The 21,584-nt window shown below is 46.6% G+C and overlaps 2 protein-coding genes across 5 annotated transcripts in view; one reads left to right on the top strand and one right to left on the bottom strand.

Moving 5' to 3' along the window:
- Positions 1-16,358, bottom strand: part of INSYN2A (inhibitory synaptic factor 2A) — a 36,593-nt gene extending 20,235 nt beyond the window's left edge. The window contains exon 1 of the mRNA XM_057736109.1: positions 15,172-16,358. Coding sequence (XP_057592092.1) covers positions 15,172-16,358 — 1,187 coding nt within the window. The remainder of the gene's footprint in view (positions 1-15,171) is intronic.
- Positions 1-21,584, top strand: part of DOCK1 (dedicator of cytokinesis 1) — a 520,609-nt gene that overhangs the window by 227,936 nt on the left and 271,089 nt on the right. The window lies entirely within an intron of this gene.

The following is a 21,584-nucleotide window of genomic DNA, read 5'->3' as shown; positions in this document are numbered from 1 at the left end:
CTAACCCAGAGACCATTTCCAGGACCCAGACCGTCTCCTTCCTTCATGCCCTTTGGACACTTCTTGCTCAGGGTGGGCTTTATTGAAAAGGTAAAGGAGACAGATATGTTATGAAATTAATAGGGATGTAAAGAGCATGGACTTTGTGGAAAGCGCACTGAAGAGGAATTATTGTCCTTGATTTGTTAAAGCAGAAGGTTTTACTCAAGCTAATTTTACAAGATAGTTTTGGTGGAGTCCAGTTTGAGAGTCATTTCCACTTCTGCTTTGTCGTGAAACAGATTTCCTCAGAAGACCTTGCTGTGCTTTAAAGGAAGTGAAACAAGTGCCCTTTATAGAAGACAGCATGGAACTCTAGCTGGGGCACCCCCATTTAAAGAAAACATTGGGTCCTCCTTTTTTTAATGGCCTAGAATTTTCAAGTTTAACTCAGAATGCAGTTCATCAGTTTCTCTAGCTATTTTTAGCTTCTGAGGATACTCGCTCCAATTCTTTAGTTGTCATCCAAAATTCCTGAGTGTAAAAACGTGCTTTTGTCCATTTATATAAAATAGACAGCAATGGTGACCGTTTAGGGTCTGCACATCTTCAGTTATTCCCGTTGCAGATCAACAACAAAAGAGGCAATGAGGAATGGGATTTAAAAACAAAAATGAAGAAGGGAAGGCGAAGGGCAGCGCTGGTGCGGCGGTTTTTATAACAAAGCCACAGGAATGATCAAGAGAGAAGAATATCTGCCAGTCTCAGCCTGAGCTGTACCATGGCTGTGTCAAGGGAGGCAGGGGTGGAGCACAGGGGACCGGAGTGACAGGCGGCATCCGCTTTTTCATGAACCCATCACGGGGAAATCTAAGATAGCAGGGCTCTGGGTGGTAGGAGAGGGTGCTGTGAAATGTCAGAGAAAGGTCACCGAAAGCTTTCTCCCTGGCACCGTATCCAAGCGGCTCAGTGTGTCTGAGACCTTGAAGATGGGGCCTGCGAGTGGAGACTGACAACTCTGTGTCTCCACCACTGCCCTCGCCCCGCAAAAGAAAAATTGTTTGGTGGAAAGGTCAGGAAAGGGAAAAGAAAGATGTTTCTTACGGTGCCTGCTATCAGAAGCAAAGTCAAACAAAGTTATGAGCATCTCAGAGAAGCGTGGTTGGCAAGTGGGAATCATTCCACGGTATTGAGTCGTAGTCACTGGTACTGGATTGGCTTTCTGTGGTGTTTCTCCTGCCACGTCCCACAACATGTTTTCTCCAGAAGATCTTAAATTCCCCATGGAAAAGTCTCTTCTCGCATTCCCTGGGGAACTGTGGATGGAGCATTTGGTTTTAGATTTCAGAAAAGCATTTTCCTGTCAACTGGCATCACCGGTGTGTAAGCGTCCACCAAGAGGGGCCCCTCCTCCACCTCCACTTTGGGGCACAGCACCCAGCACCGGACACACAGCACAAGTCACCCCATTGCTAATTTGTTGGTCTTTTAAAGGACATGGTGATTTTCAGCAAGTTTAGAGCTCCTAGCATGTAAGCCAAAGACATGTTGGGTAATGCTAAAATCAGAGCGTGATCCTTTCATTGGGGTCTTCAAAACACTGGTTACGTAGGGTATTGAGTTGTCACTTTGAATTAACTCAGAGGTATGTGTTGGGCCCTCTGCTCCAGACAGTGGTTGCTACCAAAAGGAGAACGGCACAGTCTCTGCTCTCAGTGATCATTTTCTGCCCTTGTTTAATTTATTCTCCTAATTTTGATCTGTCTTGTTCTCTCAGCCTTCTCACTGGGTGCTAGCAGCCATTTCCCCCCCTTCTGCATTCTAGGCCAGGTTTGTGCTCCAGCTGTGCCTTCTTGATAACTGAGCTATCATTTATGTCAGCATCTTAAAGGGCTTTTCCACTTAAAAGTCTCCAAGTGACATGAATTAGAGGCATAAAGTGATACCGCTCTTTTTGTTGGGGGAGATTACATTTCAAAAATAGTCATACTCAGCTGTTTTCAGTGACCCTCTCCTATGTTTTAAGCCCACCCGTGGCAGTAGTTTTGACTTGTGGCTAAGTCTTAAGTTCTCACTAGGAATTTGCCAGACTTTGCTCTGGAACTGTGGTTAGTTCCTGTAGAAGCTGTTGAATGGTTAAAGTGAATTTAGACTTTCCCCATAGAACCATGGAAACTCAACCATACCTGTTTTATTCACCTGAGCTATTAAATGCCAGGATTTGGTGAACATCCAATTTGTTTGTTGAAAAAAATATGAAATCGATTTTCCTAACAAATGCCAGAACACCCATTGGTCAATAAAAGGCAGTACCGTCTTTCACTGGTGATGGTCTGACCAGGTCCCCTTTTCCCAGTAGCTGAGAGGAGCTGTGTTGTAGCCAGTGGCAGATTTGCTCTGTTAGGCTGAGCAATTCTGTGTTCATTAGTGGCCTGGAATCCCCAAGCTGACAAAGCAGTATGTTTGTTTTAAAAACTGAGATTGCATTTCGAAGCACACAGACTAACAGTGACCCCCAAATCTTTTTGCCACCCCTGCTTTCCCCTGCCTGAGGGATGTCTAAGTGGGCTGGTTGTTTTGAAGCCTTCTTAGAATTCTGCACTGTCACCTGATCTTCCGGTGCGCCTTGGCCAGCTCTCAATGACTTTTCTCCACCAGAACTCCTAGCATTTGGTATCGTCATGGCGTGCTCTGCTTTTTTCTTTGCCCAGCCAACATCTGGCTTGCCGGTCACAGGACACATGACAGGAAAGGTTTGGATGCATGGGATGATGAATGAAAGAGCAAATGAAAAAGAAACTTAACTGGGAAGGTAACTTTGTCTCCGTCCAGCTATGAGGCTTGGTTTGATCTCTGTTCTAGTGGACTCTGGCAGTTCTTACCATTTAAAGAAAACTTTGAAAGACTCACTTCCCTGTTTCTGCTCATTACCCTGAATATGGTAGCACAGTGCCTGCCTTATAGTTTCTTGATTATAATCACTGCATTGTTTGTATTTAGAGAATTTTATCCAGCAATCCTTTATTCTTGGGCCCTGGCTTCTCTCTTCTGCTCTTTTGCCTGTAGATGTGAGGTCAGGCAGTTAGGCCAGTCCCATCAACTACTGGTCTCCTCTGTTCTTAGTTTTGTCTTCTGGACTTCTTTTGGGAGGAAAGGGCTCTCATTGAGATTGAAGGACATCAAACACTTCTTCTTTCCGAACTCACTCACGCCATCCTCCTGAATTTGAATGTGTATGTTCCGGATGACTCTTGTATAAAATAAGAGTTGTTCTGGTTGAAACTATCAGGGGAGAGCCAGTTTTGGAGTCCCGTGTTAGAAGGAATAATCGCTCTACAAACTTGACTATTAGATTTTACAGCATCCTCTACTGTGTCTCAATACAGCCGGAAAAAATTTGAGGGCTAGCCTGGGAACCCCAACACCAGGTATGATTTTGGCTTGTTGGAAATTGTGCTGAGGTCCAGACAAACTACTTGGAAATGGCGTTTGGGAGCACAGCCCAATCATAGCTTGAGCTGGATCTTTCTTCTTCCCATTTGTCTTACCCTTACTTCATTTTTTCCACCGGAGGGTGAAGTTCTCAACATTGTACACGCACTGTTCTCCCAGAGCCAGGAATTGAGATGTGGACCCTTGAAGAACCAGCTCTCTATGCAACCTCAAGTGAGCTTGTTAAACACATCAGGATAATTTTCAGTAATCCTGGTTATTTCCATGTAGTGTTCTGATTACAGACTTTGAGGCACTCTGATATAAATTAGCCAGAGTAACCAGCTGGCTTTCACTATATTTGTGTGTTCAGTTCATGGGATGGTTCCGGTTCGCCAGCTTTGTGCCTGGCCCTTTGCTGGGGAGCAGTTGCTTGGATGAATAAAACACAGACCTTGCCCTCAAGACACTTAAAATCTAGAGGACAGTTGTTTCCAAGATGAAGGAGTTTTCTGTGTTAAGGAAATAAGTTGTGTAACTTTGAAAAGTAGCACTCCTTCCACGGGGCAGTTTCTGTGTTCATTCACACCAGGATCCTTGGTCCTGACCAGATCCCCTGTTCCCTCGTAGGCCGCCCAGCATGGCTTCTGGTAAATTCCCAGCACCCTGTGTGGCTCTCTTCCAGATCATTCCACAGTGAATGCTGATGATGTCCAATAGAGCTGTCTTTCTCCCATAAGGCTGAGAGCATAGTGGTGGCCTTGGACGTGGCTAGACCCATCTTCCCAATCCCAGCATGTAGTTTGGTGCCTTCTGGAGAGCAGGGCTGGAGGTGTGCTTTATAATCGCCGGATTCTGTTGTGACTGTTAGAAAGTCAGGGCCCTACCTCCCTTCTCTGCTTTAAACTTATCATCGTGAAGCATGCCATCAATTTGAATTATGAGTTTGCTTTTTAACCTCTCTCCTAGTAGAATGTCAGCACCCCGAGGGCAGAGATTTTGTCTGTTTGTTCCCTGATGGACATTTAGTGCTCACGTTGGGATCTGAAGTGTAGCGAGTACTTGAGAAATATTTTAAAATAATGAACAAGTGAATGAAGGAGTGAATGAATGAAGAATCTGCCTGAGTTCTCCTGGATTAACTGATACCCACCCCACAGGGTGCTCACTTCTGTGATATCCCCAGCCGGATCAGGTGAAAACATCTGTCTAAAAGTATTACCATGACCCCATCTTAAATTTCCCCAAACAAATGCAAAAGGTCAGGCATCTTCTGCTTCCCACACCCAGTTATTAAAATAAATGGCTTAGTCTGTACCTGAACCAGCTCCCTTCCTGACCCCAGGAAATGTCATATTTTCATCCCAGAAGCAATCCTGGTGAACAAGTTTCAGTGAGAAACACCCTATTAATAATGAACTCGGTGACTTTCTTTAGATACTGTGGACAAATTAACTTGTACTAGCCCAGCCCCTCCCCAGATATGGTGACTCTGTAATTCTGGGGAGGCTCTGGCTGGTAGGGAAGCTTTTAGTGCTTGTGTTCATTACAAAGAATTACAGGGAAACTATAAAAGTGGCGAGTGGTGCAGCACAGCCGCCAGTGTGAAGAGTCCAGGCCATGTGGCCTCTCGTCCCCAGGATGCTGGCAGGAGCCGCCTGCCTCTCCTCCGGCATCGTGTCTCATTGTCCCTGCCTCTCCCTGGGCCCTGCCCAGCTCTCTCCTCCCTTCCCTTTCCACGGGGCCGCGCATGATGAAGAAGAGGGGATGTGTTCCTACTTATTGCACCGTCATTATTATTACTGTCAGAAACACGTGCAGATTTGGATAGAGACAGACACGGAGATGAACACTATTATTAGGGCAGGACTTTTTCCTTTAGTGTTTTCTAATCCTATTTCCATAATATAAAATCATAATATGTAAAAATTGGGGCGGACAGTAATCATCTGGCACGTAGAACTGCCCGGTTATATTACACATAGGGCAGAGCTTACATGTTCTTTCATATGCTTCTGAAATCATGGAGATGCAAAGTTGCAAAATGAGGACCATAATTAAGGAAACAGCTTTTCAGGGCGGAGCTGAAGCTGAGTTGATCACCTTGTTTCCTGGAGGAGAGAGAACGCGAAAGCTGTAATTTATTGAAAATGAATGAAAATGAATTTTGGTGGCACTGGCTACCAAGGTAGAATGAAAACAGGAATGTGAGTATCCTGTGTGAAAACAAATCTTCCTTCTGAGCTGCCATTTCTCTCCAGCTATAGTGCAGTCACTTACCATCTTACAGTGGTTTTAATTTGAAAGCATTAAGGATGTGCGTTGGGCAGTGGTTCTGATGGTAAATAACCACAAAGCTTTTAATCTTTGATGTATCATTTCTTTTGATGTATTTTTTTAGAGCACATTAGTTAACAATTTTAAATCAAAACTTCTTCTCCGTGAAGCTTTTGTGCTTTGTTTCAGAAGCTTGACATTGCACTCATTTTTTTTAAACAAATGCTTCAGAGCTCTTGTAGCTGAAGATTAAAATCTTCATATGTTGGTGTCAGCATGTATAACATTCTTGATGTCCAATTATGAGACTTTTATCTCGGGAGCTAGTCTAGTGCTGTAACCAGTGAGATACTGACAAAAAAAAATCTGACTCCATTTTGGGTCAAAACAGGCCCATTTTTGACCTTCTTTACCTAGAGGAACTCATTTCTCATAATTGTGCATTCAGATCTGACTTTTAAAACACAAGTTTGCTTGTTTCTATGGTGCATTGAAAACTTTCCTTCAGCGTTTGCTCCCATGAATGTGGACATAAATTGTATTTGGGGGGGAGGTGGCTCTTGATGGTCACCTGATGAACTACTTAGGATACAGGCGGTGGGTGAAAGCTTTGTTGTGGTTTCCCCAGGAAGGTGGCTCATGGATGGATGCTGGTCCCTGGGCTTCCAGATCAATGACTTTGATTTTTCTGAAGCTTCCTCACAGAGGGGATTCCTCTTAAGGATTAGGAACCCTTAGAAACATACTTTATTACTGGTATCCCTTCCAAGGTGCCTTCTGCTCCCTCCAGCGTTAGAAGTATGCTTTCTCCAGAACAGCAATGCACACGGACCTTATCAGGTCTGCGTGCAGGAGCCTCTTGATCCGTTCAAGTAAAAGGAAGAACCCAGAATTGGCAGGAGCAACAAAAATGTCTGCTTTTCAGATCTGCGCAGACATCCAGGGTTCCCATTTTCAGAGGAGGGAAGAAGATGCTGCTGGGGCCTGATGGGTCTCAGTGTGAGTTTTGTCTTTCCTATTTCTCACCAGTCTTTGGCCCTTGGCAATGTTACTTAACATATCCAAGCTTTAGTTTCCTGGTGGAAACAATTCCTACTTCACAGTGTTATTGTGGGGATTAAATAAGACAATGGAGAATGGCCACCCTATTGTAGGTGCTCAGAATGGATGAGCTTTGCTGGTACTGGGCCCAGAGACACACATTTCACCGGAACTGTCCCCCAGAGCCAATGGGAAGTAGCGCTCAAACCATTTTTGCATAGTTTAGCAGAAATTGCATGGGATTTAAAAAAAAAAAAAAAGTATTTGAAAAGTAGAACTTGCATTTCCTCTCTCTCTCTTTTTTTTTAATCCGAATTCTGGGGCACAAATCCATAAATTCCATAAACGTTCATGTCATGCCTTGAATTGCTCATTTTAACTACAAATGGGATGTCTGAATTGCCTAGTGGCTCAGTGGTGAGGCTTTTATTCACCTACCAACTTAAAAGGCTAGGGAGGTATTTGAAATCTCTTTTGGCATTCTGCACAGGAAGATTATTTAAATTACATTTTCAAGTATGTGTGATACCTACATGAAGCCCACAGCAAGAATTTGGAACCTGTTTTATATTCTCCCAAGTATATGTGCTTCATTTTTCATATTAAGGATGGAAAGCCTTATTATTGTTTAAGAACTTAAAAACAGTATTTGCAACGTTATATAAATTTAAGCTATAGAAAAGACTCAGCGCAGCCCTGTGTATTAAATGAAGAAAATGCTAGAAGAGAATACGATGTGTGCTTCTATTTCAAAATCATAAAACATGATGACTTATACTTGGACTTTAGAACTTGAATATTTTATCACAAATATATAAAGGCCATTAGTTATAAAAGAAAAAAAGGGGGGGGTTCCCTGAAAACTATTCAAAGGATTGCAAGCCAGCAGGACAGAGGCCAGTTCCAGCATGTGCAGCAGTGGAAGAGATAAGGGATGAATGAAGTATCAGGAGGAGAAAGAAAATCTAGTAGTGGGACCACTATCCGCATTTATTAACCGACATCCGTAGAAGGGGCTGTGTTGCTCTCTCTCTCTTAACTTCTGTATGTATTTACAGCAGTGGCTGAAATTAAGACGTTCTTGGACATCTCTGGAGAATTTGTTCTTAGATCTGAAAGGACCCTTGAGGTCCCTTGCTCATGTGGACTGTCCTCCTTTCATGTGGACTGACCTCCTTTCATGTGGGAACGTGGGGCTCAGGGGGGCGAGGCTTGGATGAGCTGGGAACAAACCCATGTGTCCTGACTCCACATCAGCTGCCTTGTCCGTGACACCAAACAACCCTGCCTTGTAAATTTCTCTGAAAACAGGTACAAAGCTTGATGTCTCCATTCTGTAATCCTCAGCCCCTCCTAATCCTTGGAAATAAACCCGCCTATAGAGTAAAGCAAGAAAATCTCTCTGAAAGTGCTCATGCCTGCACCCTTGCATCACTTCCTTGCATTTAGCACCTGGAAGACTGCTTCTCAGCAACAGAGTAACTTGAAAGGAGTTAACTTTGCACACACAGCCCTGGGCTGAGAGCCTCGTCCTCGACATGACATTTTATTTAATCTCCCAAGGAAGCCTAGGAAGCCCGTGTTCTTAGCTCTCTTTCACAGTCAGAAGCTGAGGCTGGAGAGGTTAATAAGCCGTCCCCTAGGGCAGGGAGGGCTGGGGCAAAGTTGCCAGCTCAGGACCGGTTGGCTGCAGAGCTCTGGTCATTTCTGGAAAATGGAAAAGCCGCATGAACAGGAGGGAACCTCAGTCCGCTGGCTGGCATGTTTTTAAATGTTTTGGGTTGCAACAAATGGGCACAGACACTGAAACTGATTTATCAAGAACATTAGAAAATGAAGTGCTGACATTTCCATCCCATTCAAATAGGGAGCGCAGAGGGACAGGAGTGCATGTGGCAGGAGGAGGACCTTTTTGTTTCTGAGCTTGCTGCTAGCTGAGCCCTGCTCTCCCTTTGCGGCTCACACGCCCTCTTTTCTGGGACGCGCTGCTGGGCCCACGCCTGGGAAGGCAGTGCTCAACATTCCGGAGACATCCGCCAGGATGCCTGGCAGGACTGCAGAGGCACCCACCTCCCCTCTTTGACATCTGGCCATTCCAGCTAACCGGGTGGAAGACTTTGATCTCAATCAATGGGGTGGGTTTGGGCAAGAGCAACCCAGTCTCCTTCTAGAGGGTGCACAGCCAATGGGTGATGGGTTTCCCTAACTCTGCGCGGCGTCCCCCCGGGCTTGGGGTGGGGGTGGGGCTCCCATGCCTTCCGCTGGGACCTCGGTGATTCCAGGCTGCTGCCTGGCTGCCGCAGTGACGCTTGATTTTCCTTTGGGTTCTATCTGCTCTGTGACTTAAACAAATTAAATTGTCCCCTTATGCTTCCCTCTGTAATTGCGATGCAGTATTTATTCTGTTTGGGCATGGATAATTAGAGAAAATTCGGAGAGATTTCTCATCCCCTGACAGGTGCCTCTGAAGAGTGCCTGGTGCTGAGTGATTTGTCAATATAAGGACATAAGGTAAAGCGAGGATGTAATTTCTGTCCATGTAGCGTCAACATCTAGGTAAAAGCAAGTCACATCATATAAATAGGTGTTGTGATGACCTCTTATTGCTGCTGGTGGGAGAGAGACCTTTTTCACATCATGTATGTATATACATATAAATTATAGGTATGTGTATAATATACATGCACACACACCTCCCCAGCAGAATCCTGATGGTTTTATGGGCTGATGAACAGTTAAGTGCACAGATGGAGTGTCAGTGACCTGTGAACTCTTCAGAGGAGGGCCTGAGTTCTTTGACTTGTACCCTCCTCCTTCCCTGCCCCCCGCCTGACACACTGCCCAACACTTTGGAGACTCTGAGAAGCCTTCTGAACCTGTGAATGAGGGACACACCTGTCTGTAGGGCAGTCACACCTGGGACCGCCCTGCACCCATGTTGTGACCTGGTGTCTAGCTGAGTAACTATGGTTACTACATTTACAAGACCATGTCGCAGGAGCTGGCAAACTGGCCAAGGTCTGGCTAATGCCTGTTTCTGTGAAGTTTCATAGGACCATGACAATAGCCATGTCCATGATGTAGTAGCAGATCCGAACCATCTGAGTAGAGACTGCACGGCCCTCAAAGGCTAAAACAGTCACTATCTGGCCCTTTGCAGAAAAAGTCTGCTGACATCTGCTACATTGGACGCTGACCCTGAAGTATTCCAATAAACATAGGTCCTGTAGGCCTAGGTCCTTATCTCTAAATGTACCTACCACACACACATCCTCACCCATTCCGTGGCTGCTCCTCTTTTGTCGGTGATTCAAAGGGAAAACAAAGTTGAGCCAACGTGACTACAGGATTCCACGCTGGGCCGTCCCGCAGATCTTTATTCCCATCTCCTCTGCCTGCAGCGCCTCTGAGAGCCTGCCCTCAAAGGGCCCTGAGCTCAGGGCGATTCCCTTGCCTAGTCTTCCCTCTCCTGTTGCCGTGTGTCCTGGACTCAGAAGAACGGGTCCTCCCGCCATGGAGAAATCCCTTTCCCAGTGAGGCTGAATAGGACCCCATGACTGGGAGACTGAATCACTGCATTTACAACCCTTCCTGCAAGCTGCCAGGCTCCATGGGCTGGCTGGTTATGTAGGATTTTCTCCTCTTACGTGCTGGCCTCATATCTGCTCTGACTCTGTACAGAGCCCCCGCAGCTTCATGATTTCATGTCTGCCTGTTGGTCACATGTAAGGGCCTGGAGGGGCCTGGGTTCGGCTGCTCCGTCCTCCTCCCCACACACCCAAGCCTGCAGGTAACACCTGGCCATTGCTGGGAGAGACCTGACCAATGAAAGAACCTGTCTCACTCTGGGCAACGACACATCCTGCCCTCTTGCTTGATAAAGCTTCTCGTGTTGTTTGTACATCTCCTCTGAAGAGCAGAGTATCATTAGGTTGTCACCAGCCAGTGAACCCCTCAAGGCACTAAATGTGTGGGGTGCCAGCATCTTAGAAGTAAGCAGCCTCTCCCTGCCGAGGTGGCTGGTCAGGGTGCAGGCCCTGAGCTGAGTGGGTCGGAGGGTCACCTGCCCAGCAATGCATAGCTGCTCTGGGGAATTACGACTGTTACAAACATTGGTTGGGTTTCCAAACTCAGTGCCGTGTTTGCCCGGTTCTCAGCCTCCAGCGACCATATGTGCGGCTCATTTAGATAGCCGGTGTGACCCTGAACTTCCTGGGAAGAGACAGGAATAATGCCGAGAGCTTTGAAATAAGCAGGGTCATTCCTGGTATTTATGCCAACAGGGGGATCAAAGCTGCCTGCACTGCACAAAGGGAGCGATTTTAGCGAATCGCCCGGACATGTTACAAGGGACTAAAAAGGCATGCTTCTGAGCACTTTCGGTACATCCACCCACTTACAGAATGCATCCCACTGAAATGCTCATGTTAGGAGAGGTCTTTTTCTCAGTGCCCACTGTGTGTTGGTTATTGCTAAGGCAGATAACATCTTTAAGCTTCTAGCATCCCTGTTTAATAGAAGATGAAATTGAAGCTCGCTGAGATTAACTTGCCTAAACTGAAAACTTTCTCTGCTGAGGCCTTTCAGAAATCTGTATAAGCAAGCGAGAATAATGAAAGAGTCTCTTCTGAAACATAAATGGGAAGCTACTGAAAATGGTCCTGGTTGGTGATATAGAAATTTCTATGCACAGAGTATGAACTACTGCAGAGAGCTTGCCTGGCAAACTCGGTAATGCAGTTTGTACAAACTCAATAGTGACTTTGCATAAACAAACTCAACAATGGAAAGAAGTTCTGTTCAAGTTACACATTCAATACGATTTGCGCGTGGCCACACTAGCCAAGTTCAGCAACACCGTCTTCCTTCTCAGTCCTAACACCACCCACAAGAGGAAGCCTGAGGCCTCGCCAGGCCTGGCTAAACCTGCAGGGCAGTGGGGATTTGGGGGCAAAATGTGTCACTTGGTTTCAAAGTCGTGAGCTCTTAGATGGATTTCTAAGTCAAGTGCACACAGAATGGCTTCCCTCACTGAGACTCCTCTTACTGAAGGTAAATTTCTGAACCAAGCAGGCCCTTCCAAGCTAATTTGGGGGTGAAGGGCGGGGAGAGAAATAGATTGTGCTCAGGTTCTGCATCCTCCACGGGTGATGACGTGGAGTGTTTTCCAGTATTTTCACTTGGTCATGAATTTCCTTGGCCTGTTCCATAATGACTGTGTAATAATCTACCTAAAGTAGAGCGAGTTTTCCTATTTTCTACCATGAGATGCAATGATATTAAGATAACATTTCTTGGCTTCGATTGAGTATGTAAAGTAAGTCCTGTGAATTCCTCATTCTACTAGAACTCCTATTTTCTAGCTCAGATGGAGTACGGAAAATAAACCCTGTGAATCCCTCCTTGAAAGCAACTGTCCTGGTACATGCCCTTCAGGGCATTGGTCCCGGGCTCAGAGGAGCACAAGGTTAAATTTTGAGGATTTTGTGAGCTGGTTGATACTGGCCACGATAGCAGTATTTACACCATGGAAATCAGCCAATGCCACTCCCCCTCCCTCGAGAGCCAGTTGTTAACAATGTACCAGCACACCTCACCCCCTCTCCCCACCTGTGCTGGACCCAGACTCCGGAGGAAGGGATGGAGGAGGAGCCTGCTGCTTACCTGCCTGCCTCTGAGGCTGCTGCCTTCTCCTATATTCTGACGTGGAAAAGAGTGGTGGAAATTTGAATTCTGGGCAAATTAATGACCCTGGGCATTAAGCAAGAGGGGTCACCTTCAAGGTGGCCTTGGAACTTGACACCACTTGACTGGCTGTTATCTGAGTCCAGAGAGCTCAGAGGGGGAGGAGGACATGAAGATTATTAGGAGCAGATGTGGGGTTTCACCTGGATATGGTCCTGCCTTTGCACCGTGAACTCGTCCTGTGCAGACAACAGCTGACCTAGAGACTGATTTCTAAGTCAAGTCATTCTTTGCCTTGTTCTAAGATGCCCACTCCCCAAATGGTTAGGATCAGGCACTGCCCCTTGTTTGGGGGATACTGGGGCGAAGGCCTTTTTGTGATGATAGAAATGTTCTCTGTCTTGTGTAGGAGCCAGTCGCCACGTGTGGCTCTCAGGCACCTGCAATGTTGCTGATGTGACTGAAGAACGGAATTTTCCATTGTAATTAATTCGCGTTTGAATTTCAGTAGCCATATGTGACGACTGTATTGGACAGGGCAGCTCAGGGCTTGCAGGCACCCCACTGGGTGGCAGCCTGTGTGCTGAGAGAGTAAAGGTGCATCCATCACTCTGGATTTAGACATGGGGCCACAAAGTGTTCCCCACACCCCAACACCCCTGACCAGCAAGGCAACCCTTACGCCACCAGCAGACACCAGCCTATTCAGATGCACCTGGCGCTGGGCTCCAAGCAACAGAAGGTCACGCCCCCGTCTTCCTCACCCTCCCTCTGCAGGACGGGTGATGAGCTCTAACTTACAGGCGAAGCAATGAGGCACAGAGAGGTGCAGCCCTTGCCCAAGTCCTCAGAGCCAGAATTGCCACCCAGACATGTCTTAATAAACTCAGAACCACTTTGTAGACTGATACAGTCTCAGAGAACTCAGAGGATCCCATTTAAAACAAGTTTCTGCCCTTGTTCTAATAGAAGGGGCCTCCTTGTAGAACATGGTCCTCCTTTCATGGGGTGTTTGTGGATGTTCAGTCTGCGCAGGTGTTTACCCTGGCACACACCCCCATGAGATGCACGCTACTTAGCATGTGCATTTGGTTTTATATCATTTGTTGAATTTTATTTCTCATCTGGTAATGTTGGTATCGTTCTATATTACTCTGGTTTAAGTCACTACCAGCTATACTGAAGTCAGTATCAGTCCCTGTTTGGGCTCTTCATGTTTCCGTGGGGGTGGTCTACTGATCACAAACCCCTATAGACCCACCTTACTGTGTTGCTTTTGGTTATGTATTTATTCAAGTCTAAATGATCAAAATGGGATGGAAATGGAGATGTAAACCCAAAATTTAAGAAAGCTTTTGAACACATTCTGTAATGATAGGTTACTGTTAATCTACTGTTGGATTAGCATATGATTGGCTAGCAACTCGTTTTGCTTAATACTGTCGGCTGCAAACAATGTTAGGTTGCAGGAGGTGGGGGTTATTGAGAGTTAACTCCGTTTGGGGATGGGCCACCTGCACTAAGCTGGAGGAGCCAGATGCCACTGGCAAGATCTGCATCAGGCACCTTGCCCTCTGGGGCCAGGCCTTAAGATCAGAGAGGTTGTTTCCTCCCCTTTGTTTGCAATATGCAAATACAGTGTAACTCAGCCTCAGCAATCCTGTGCACGGGGTGGTCTGCCGCCCTGACAGTGCATTTCCTGATTTATCTTCCTGCTGGTTGCCAGCTCACCTAACCAGGGGTAGGAGCCCATAGGGTGAAGGGTGCTAATCTCATGAGGCAACAGGGCACTGCTTCAGATGCCACCCCCAAAACACGGGCTGGAGGAATCCAGACAGTTTCACGGGGGAACAGGAAAGAGACGGTCTGGCCGTCTAGACAAAGCCATTGGGCTGTGACACTGTTTCGAGAAGCACAGAAGCAGAGTAGCGCTGGCTGTTTCGTATCAGCCTAGCACACTGCCTGGCTGTCCTAGCTACAGGGCTCAAGACTAACGTCCTGTCTTTAGGTCGTTTATTGTTAAATTTGCTGCTGCGTAATTTCAAGTTCAAAAGATGGGGAATGAAGTTCAGCATCTGTTAGCAATGGCAGACAGTCCTGGCTGTTATCATTCTCTCTACCGCCCATCTGGACACACAGGGCAACTCGTGGAGAAAGGCATCTCTCTCCTAATCATATACAGATAGGATCTGTCTAAGGATGGGCATTGCTTCTATGAGTTCCAAGTAAGGAAAAAACAAACAGACATATTGTCTGTTGTATAAAATAATAAAACCTCGTACAGTCCTGAATATCAATGTTATTCTAATTATTTCGCATAAGGGAGTCAACATTTACTTTTCAAAATGCCGTCCAAATTTCTTTTCCATAATATGATTCCTAAGAGGCAGGTAGCTTCTTATTTAGATTAGCTGTTTTGGAGTGGCATGCCTGTTACACTTCATCAGTACCATAAATCTTTAGCCTTGGCAGATAAAAAGGAAAGATCTGTCAATTCATTTAAAATATAGGTACTGAATTCCAGGCCAGGCACAGGAGTGCTAACCAACAGGTCAGTCCCGCAGGTGAGGACGAATGAGGTCTAGCATCATTGAGTAATCTGGGACCCCTCTGAACGTGCTCTATCCTCAGACCATAGCCTGTTCTCAGACATGCTGGCTTCAGTCTCATTAGGGCTTTGGGCTTTGGGGGTGACTGATGGCCCCCGAGGGTGACGCGCCTGCAGGGCATTCATAAGAAAGGCACGAACATACATACCCTTCCCGATGGGCCTCTCCTTTCTCCAGCTCCTGGATGACCCCCAAGAGCACTTTGATGGTTTCTTGGCTTGAGCTGATCAAGTTCTCCATCATCTGAAGCTGTGCTTTCAGGTCGACCACTTCCGTATGAGGCACGATTTGTTGGCATTCTTCACCCACAGCGAGTGCTGTCGGACAAGGCTGGTGCTCCTGCCCCGGCGGGGCCTGAGTCTGCAGGGACGCTTCACTACATTCAGGGGACAGGCACTGCATCGGCGGCGAGCAGGCCAGGGCGGCGCCGGGCGGGGCCTGGAGCCCGTTGGCCTGCGCGGCCCTCCTCCGCTCCTGGTCGGCTGCGGGGCAGAGGGACCACTCGCTCGAGGGGGCGGAGTTCGACAAGGCCAGCTCGGGGGCCCTAGCGCCGGGGGCAGGTGCGTAGACGGTGGCCACCTCCGTCTTAAACACCCTCCCGTGGGCCGATGGAGCGGGCTCCTCGGCTTCCGGGGTGGCCCGGTCGTGCTTTGCTTTCCCGTGCAGCTGGTAATCGGGCTCTTGGGCGGGAGGCCGAGTGGAGTTCTGCGGCGGAGCATCTCGGCAGCGGGGCAGGTCGGGGGTTTTGCACGGCTCTGCGCAGTTGACCCCAGCCGGCTGGTCCAGCGCGTTCACGTGCTCGTCGGAGTGGAAAACCAAGGCCGCGGTCTTCTGAACCCGGCCCGCGCCCCACGGCCGGGCCTCTTCCCCAGGCCCTTCCTCACTCTTCTCTTTCGCATCAATTACAAACCCATTGTTCTGACTTTTAAAGGCATCCGCGCCTGGGATGCCTTTGAGAGTCCCTTTCTTGCGGTCCAGAGGGAAAGTCTGGTAACACTTCTTAAGGTCCGGCGAGGTCTGCACGCCTGTGCTCTTGGTGACGTTGGGGATGGACCTCCGAGCGGGCACGGTCATGTATTTGCGGTAGGCGGCCCTGTAGGACGCGGGCTTGGCCTCCCGCTTGTCGCCCGGCTGTCCCGAGGAGAGCTGCGTGTCCCTCTGCTCGTTCTGCGCCTCGCAGATATCCTTAAACCGCACCTGCAGGGCCTTATTGCGCTTCTTAATCTGCCGGTTGGGATCCAGGGCGTATTTCATCTCCAGGGCCAGGCAGGCGGCGGGCTCCACTTCACTCGCCGACGTCGTGAGTGCGCATTTGCTGGGTTCCTTACTGACCATGATTCCTGCAGGCGGAGACAGCAACAGATGTGTCAGGGGGACAAACACACACGTGAACACGGGCAGCACAAACTCGGGGCCGGAGCGACTGCTGCCTGCTCACTAATTACCTTTAAACAGGTGAGGTCGGCCTTTGTGTTAAGGAAAATCAGGCGGAGAATGGCTGGCAGGCACAGCTTGAAATGTTTCTCAGATATTAAAGCCTGCTTCCTTCTCCATGTGGGATACGCTCGTTTTTCTTTTCGTAGTGAGGCATGTTTCCCCATTAGACAAACCTGTTTTACTATATTCATCAAGAAACCCGACGACGCGGCGTCTTCTGCTTTGCAAATTGCCGTTTTACACGCACGTCTCCACTTCACAGGCAGATGCCTTTCCAAATGCAACTTATTTGGTTTGGGTTTTTACCACTTTTTTGAGGATGACGTGATTAATCTATTATTGGAATCTGAGAGATTTGCTATTTTCTCTTAAAGACTTCTTGGGGATTCTAGCTCCTGAGCGGATATATGTGGAGAGCCCTCCAACGAGGAACTGAACTACATCTATTTATGGTGGCCATTCTGGATGCCATGGGATGGGTAGTGAGCCGTGCTACTTTCTGGGAAAACCATAAGGGAAAAAAATCTCTGCAGTGATGCTTGCTTCTAGTGGGTTAACAGTAGCCATAGAAAGGACATGGGTTTCCCTTCATCTACAAAGTCTGTGTTAGCAACTCTTTTCTTTGATTCTGTGGAGAGTGGTATTTGAAAATACTGTTTTTTTTTAAAGAAATTATTCATTCTAGAATCAAGTTCTGTGTTTTGATCACAACCTCTGAAAATGAACACAATGGTGGTTGTTTCAGGATTTAAATCCTGAAAGAAAATAAAATCACAAGGCTTTATGTTAATCATGCAAATTCATCTTGGGCTGAATTATTAAATGCAACTAAAAAGATGCAGGTGGCCAATGATTGCTCTGGGGGAATACCAGTGGGTAAAATGCCTTCACTTTATTAGGCAGATTCACAGCTGTTTATTGCACATGGAAGAACTTTCTTGAGGGTTGAACTGAAAGCAAGAAAATATAGTTAAGTATGCTGTTTGTGAGTTAGCGTTCGCTTTTCTCCCCCTGTGTTCGAGAAGAAAACAGTCAGATGGGAGGAATCTAGGCTGTGCAGGCCTCTGGCGTCCAAGCAAGGTGCCCTGAGAGGCAGGATCACTGACAGGAGCCGGTGAGAGGAGAACAAGAACAGGCTCAGGCCACCCTGCCCCTCCCAGAGTGCTTCCGTGAAATGCCACGGGCACTGTGATCACGTGGCTGCCGCCTGGGGAGTCAGGGCGTGTGGGCCACCAGGAGCCCTGCTGATAGACGAGGGCCATACCTAGTACCTTCCGTGCCACACGCCCCGTTTCAAGGAGGAAACGGGGGTTCAGAGAGGTTATGACACTTATTCATCATCACACAGCAAGTATCAATAAGACATATAGGCAGGTTCCTGATCTACTTGATCCCCGAGTCCACGCTGTTTCTCATACCTCAGGTGTCCAACAAACAGAGAGGCAGGACACTTCCCCACAGCCCTAGTCCTTACTGAGTTAGAACTGCAGGCCAGCGGGGGTGGTGGTTTCGGAGAAGGGGAAGAGAGGAGAAGCCAGGAGCCCATCTAGAGTGAGTTAATGGAACTGCCCCCTCAGAGTCTGGGGGCTCCGTTACATTGACATCTTAGGCCAGCACGGCACTGGTGGTCCAGGACTTCACTGGTGTTACTGAAGGAAAGGGTTAGGGAAGATGCAAACGCTTCATCAGTTACGCCCTGAACAGTGAGCTGGGAATCACGGGAGAGGACATCAGAACTAATCCCTGTAGCGTCTGGTTTCGAGCACACAGGGTTTCCTGGCCTTGGCACTCCTGGCGTTACAGGCTGGGTTATCCTTAGCGGTGGGGACTCTCCTAGGCAGTGTGGAATGTTGATTAGCATCTTGGCTTCTCTCCACTGGATATCAGTAGCACTTCCTCCCCAAAGTGACAGCCAGAAGTGTCTCCAGACAAATGGCCCTGGGGGGTGGGGGTATAACCATCCCCAGCTGAGAACCACTGCATTAGACCTGTAACCTTGGGTGGCTAGCGTGTGTCCTGAAGATACGGCTGGGGTGGAAAGCCACGTGAGAGACCAAGAAGGGGATGGCAGTGTCTCACCTCCCGGCGGGGCAGGAGGTCTGCAGAGTGCCAGCTCTGAAGCTCCAATCTGGAGAAGATCCAGCTTTGTGCTGAGCCAACATCGAGGCGAGTCCTCACCCCACTGCAGCCTGTGTATCCTTTGACAAAAGAATCAACCCGAAACAATCACAGCCTGAGGGTAGTCTGGAGAAGACTGAGAACAAGCTTCTTTGGTCTTTGGTGCTCTAACTGGGTACTGAGGATATCTGGAGACCTTTGTCCTTTGAAACTCGAAAAACTAGGCAGTTTTGGAGAGAAGGAAAAGGGAGAGGTACAGACTGAACTAGATTATGGGTGGTGGGGACAGAGCATGCCTGCTAAGGGTAGATAATATATATGGTTAAGAGATACCTATCCCACAAGCTTAAAAAGATGCACACAAGGCACTGCGTGTGGAGGAGGGTATGGGGGCAGTGGGGATAATAAGGAAATGAAATCCTAACCCTCACTCTTATCTCGTATTCATTCTTTCACGTCTCTGTTGCCCAGGTATGTCAGAATGTACTGTGCTATCATTCTGCAGAAGACCTTCATACTAGGGAAAATTTGAAAGAGAGAGCATTTTTACAAAAAGCAATTTACTAGTAATTTTTCAGCCTTTTTTCTGCCACTACTGAAAACTGTGTCTGAATAAGTTCGTCCTACCATGCAATTCATCATCACGATTTGCCAAGAACTGCAGTGAAATAATTTTTTTACATCAGTCACTGGTTTGGAAAGATATCCTGAGTCTTGGACCCAACCATCAAACTAATAAAACAAATCAGAAGAATTAATTGCCAGTGGCAAAATAATAATAATAATAATAATAATAATAATAATAATAATAATAGTAAACTCCTGAGCTCCTCTCTGTTTCACAGGGAGTTGCAAAGTATATAAAAGTCATTTCCTTATTAGTAGAAATGATGGTGATAAAATAAGATTAGTTTGTTGTTGCTGGTTTTTTTTTTTTTTGAGTAATAGAAATGGAGTTGTCCGAATTTCACTGATAGTAAAGACACCAAGGCATTTTGCGGATGACTTATTTTGCCTTCAGATGAGTTTATGAGTTCTACCAATGACTGGATGATATTTTCTAAAGCTTCACAATGGAATTTTCCTGGACATTAATAATCACTTTCATATTAAGTTGGGCACATCTTTCCAGGGTGTTTACTGTTTACTGGGGGGATTGGGTTTAAAGTGATTACCACTAAAAATATGATTTTGTACGGAAGTTTGGGAATAGCGGAGACAGACTATTGTATATGGGATGGATAACCAACAGGGTCCTACTGTATAGCACATGAACTATATTCAACATCCTGTGATAAACCACCATGGAAAAGCATATGAAAAAGAATATATATGTGTGTAACTGAGTCACTCTGCTGGACAGAAGACATTAACACAACATTGTGAATCAACTATACCTCGATAAAATTTGAACAGAGAACAAAGAAAGAAAATGATTGTGTCATGAAAGAAAATTGGACATTCTCTAAGATGAGAGTTCCCGAGACAAGTGGAACTTCCTGGCACATTCATTTTTCATCGTTCCTTCATGCATTCGTTCATGTACATCTTACAGTGTAACCTCAACATTCAGTCCATATGTCCCCTGTTTCTGTGTCCTAACCAACTGCCAGCACTCTCCTATGCTTTTCACCTGTGTTTTCTCCTTGACCCTCATGACAGCCTCACAGGGGAAGTACTGCTGTTATCCTCAAGCTGCAGATGGTGAAACTGAAGCACAAGAATTTTTGCAAAACCTGCTCAGAATCACACTGCCAGTGCATCCCTTTAAGTCGCATGCATTAAATGACTACTCCTGCCTGGGGACATCTGTAACCGGAAGTGACCGATGATAAACCCCCTAGAGCATCAAAGAGCTGGAACTCATGTGAGCAATTTCCGTGGCCGTTTGCCACAAAGTATCTGGGTGCAGGTTACGCAGAGACATATGAATACCTGGTCCTGGAGCAAAGACTCCACAAGGCTTGCCTTGAGTACTGGACTGAGTATGACACCAAAATGGCATTTTCACCGATGGCTTGCCTTGGCTGGGTCACCCCAGAGAACCATGGACTCTTGGAGTTAGTCTCTTGGCTCTGAAGCAGCAGGAGTCCAGAAAGTTTATTTTTCATAAGAAAACTGTGTTTTAGAATTCGTTGGACTGTGCTGTCTTGAGGTGGAAACGGCAAGTCATGGTTGTGCCTGGCTGGCTTGGGGAGAGCTCGGTGTTGAGGAGCTGTTTGGAATATAAATGTCTTAATTACCCTCAAATTAAATTTCATAATCAAATGTGAGTTGTAAATATATAAACCCTGTATTTTTAGATTAGTGATGAAGAGTCATCTCTGCATGCTGCTTTAAATTAATAGCTTATATAAAAGTGTTCATTCCAGCTTAAAGGAGTGAAAAATGGCAGCAACTAAATGCCTAACAATAGGTAAACGGTTAAGTAAATCATGGTGTACATTCACTCGGTGAGGCCATTAAAATGATAATTGTAAAGATTATTTAGTATCAGAGGAAAACGCTTATGAAATAATGTTAAGTGAAAGAAAGCAATCTACCAAATTGTACTAGAAGAAAATGAACAAAAATGGTCATCATTGTGGTGCTGAGATGGTGCCTTTGGGGAGGTTTATTTTCCCTTCTGTTTTCTGGCTTGGGTGGAGGGAGTTGCAGTGTCGTTATATTGTTTGCCAATTAAAAAAACACAGGGTAAAGGTAGTCTACACGTTAGGTCAGCATGATGGGATCAGGCCTCTGGAAAGTAGAAACACTTGGATCAGAAGAAGAAAAAACCCAGAAATGATTAGATCTGGGTACAAGCAGTCTCCCAAAGGTCATCTTTTATTGTTTTGAGGAAGCCTTGGATAAAGAAAGAAAATGAATTTCAAAATCCTGATAGTGTGTGTGTGTGTGTGTGTGTGTGTGTGTGTGTGTATCTGCCGAGGTGTAGACATTGACACACATGCCTCTGTATATAGATGTGTGTGGATTGGCTGGGAGAGCCAGGGAGTGTTTAGTAGA

This window comes from Hippopotamus amphibius, chromosome 5 (assembly GCF_030028045.1).
Source record: "Hippopotamus amphibius kiboko isolate mHipAmp2 chromosome 5, mHipAmp2.hap2, whole genome shotgun sequence".
NCBI lineage: Eukaryota > Metazoa > Chordata > Mammalia > Artiodactyla > Hippopotamidae > Hippopotamus > Hippopotamus amphibius.
Note: the sequence above shows the minus strand (reverse complement) of the source record. Positions and strands in the feature narration are given on the sequence as shown.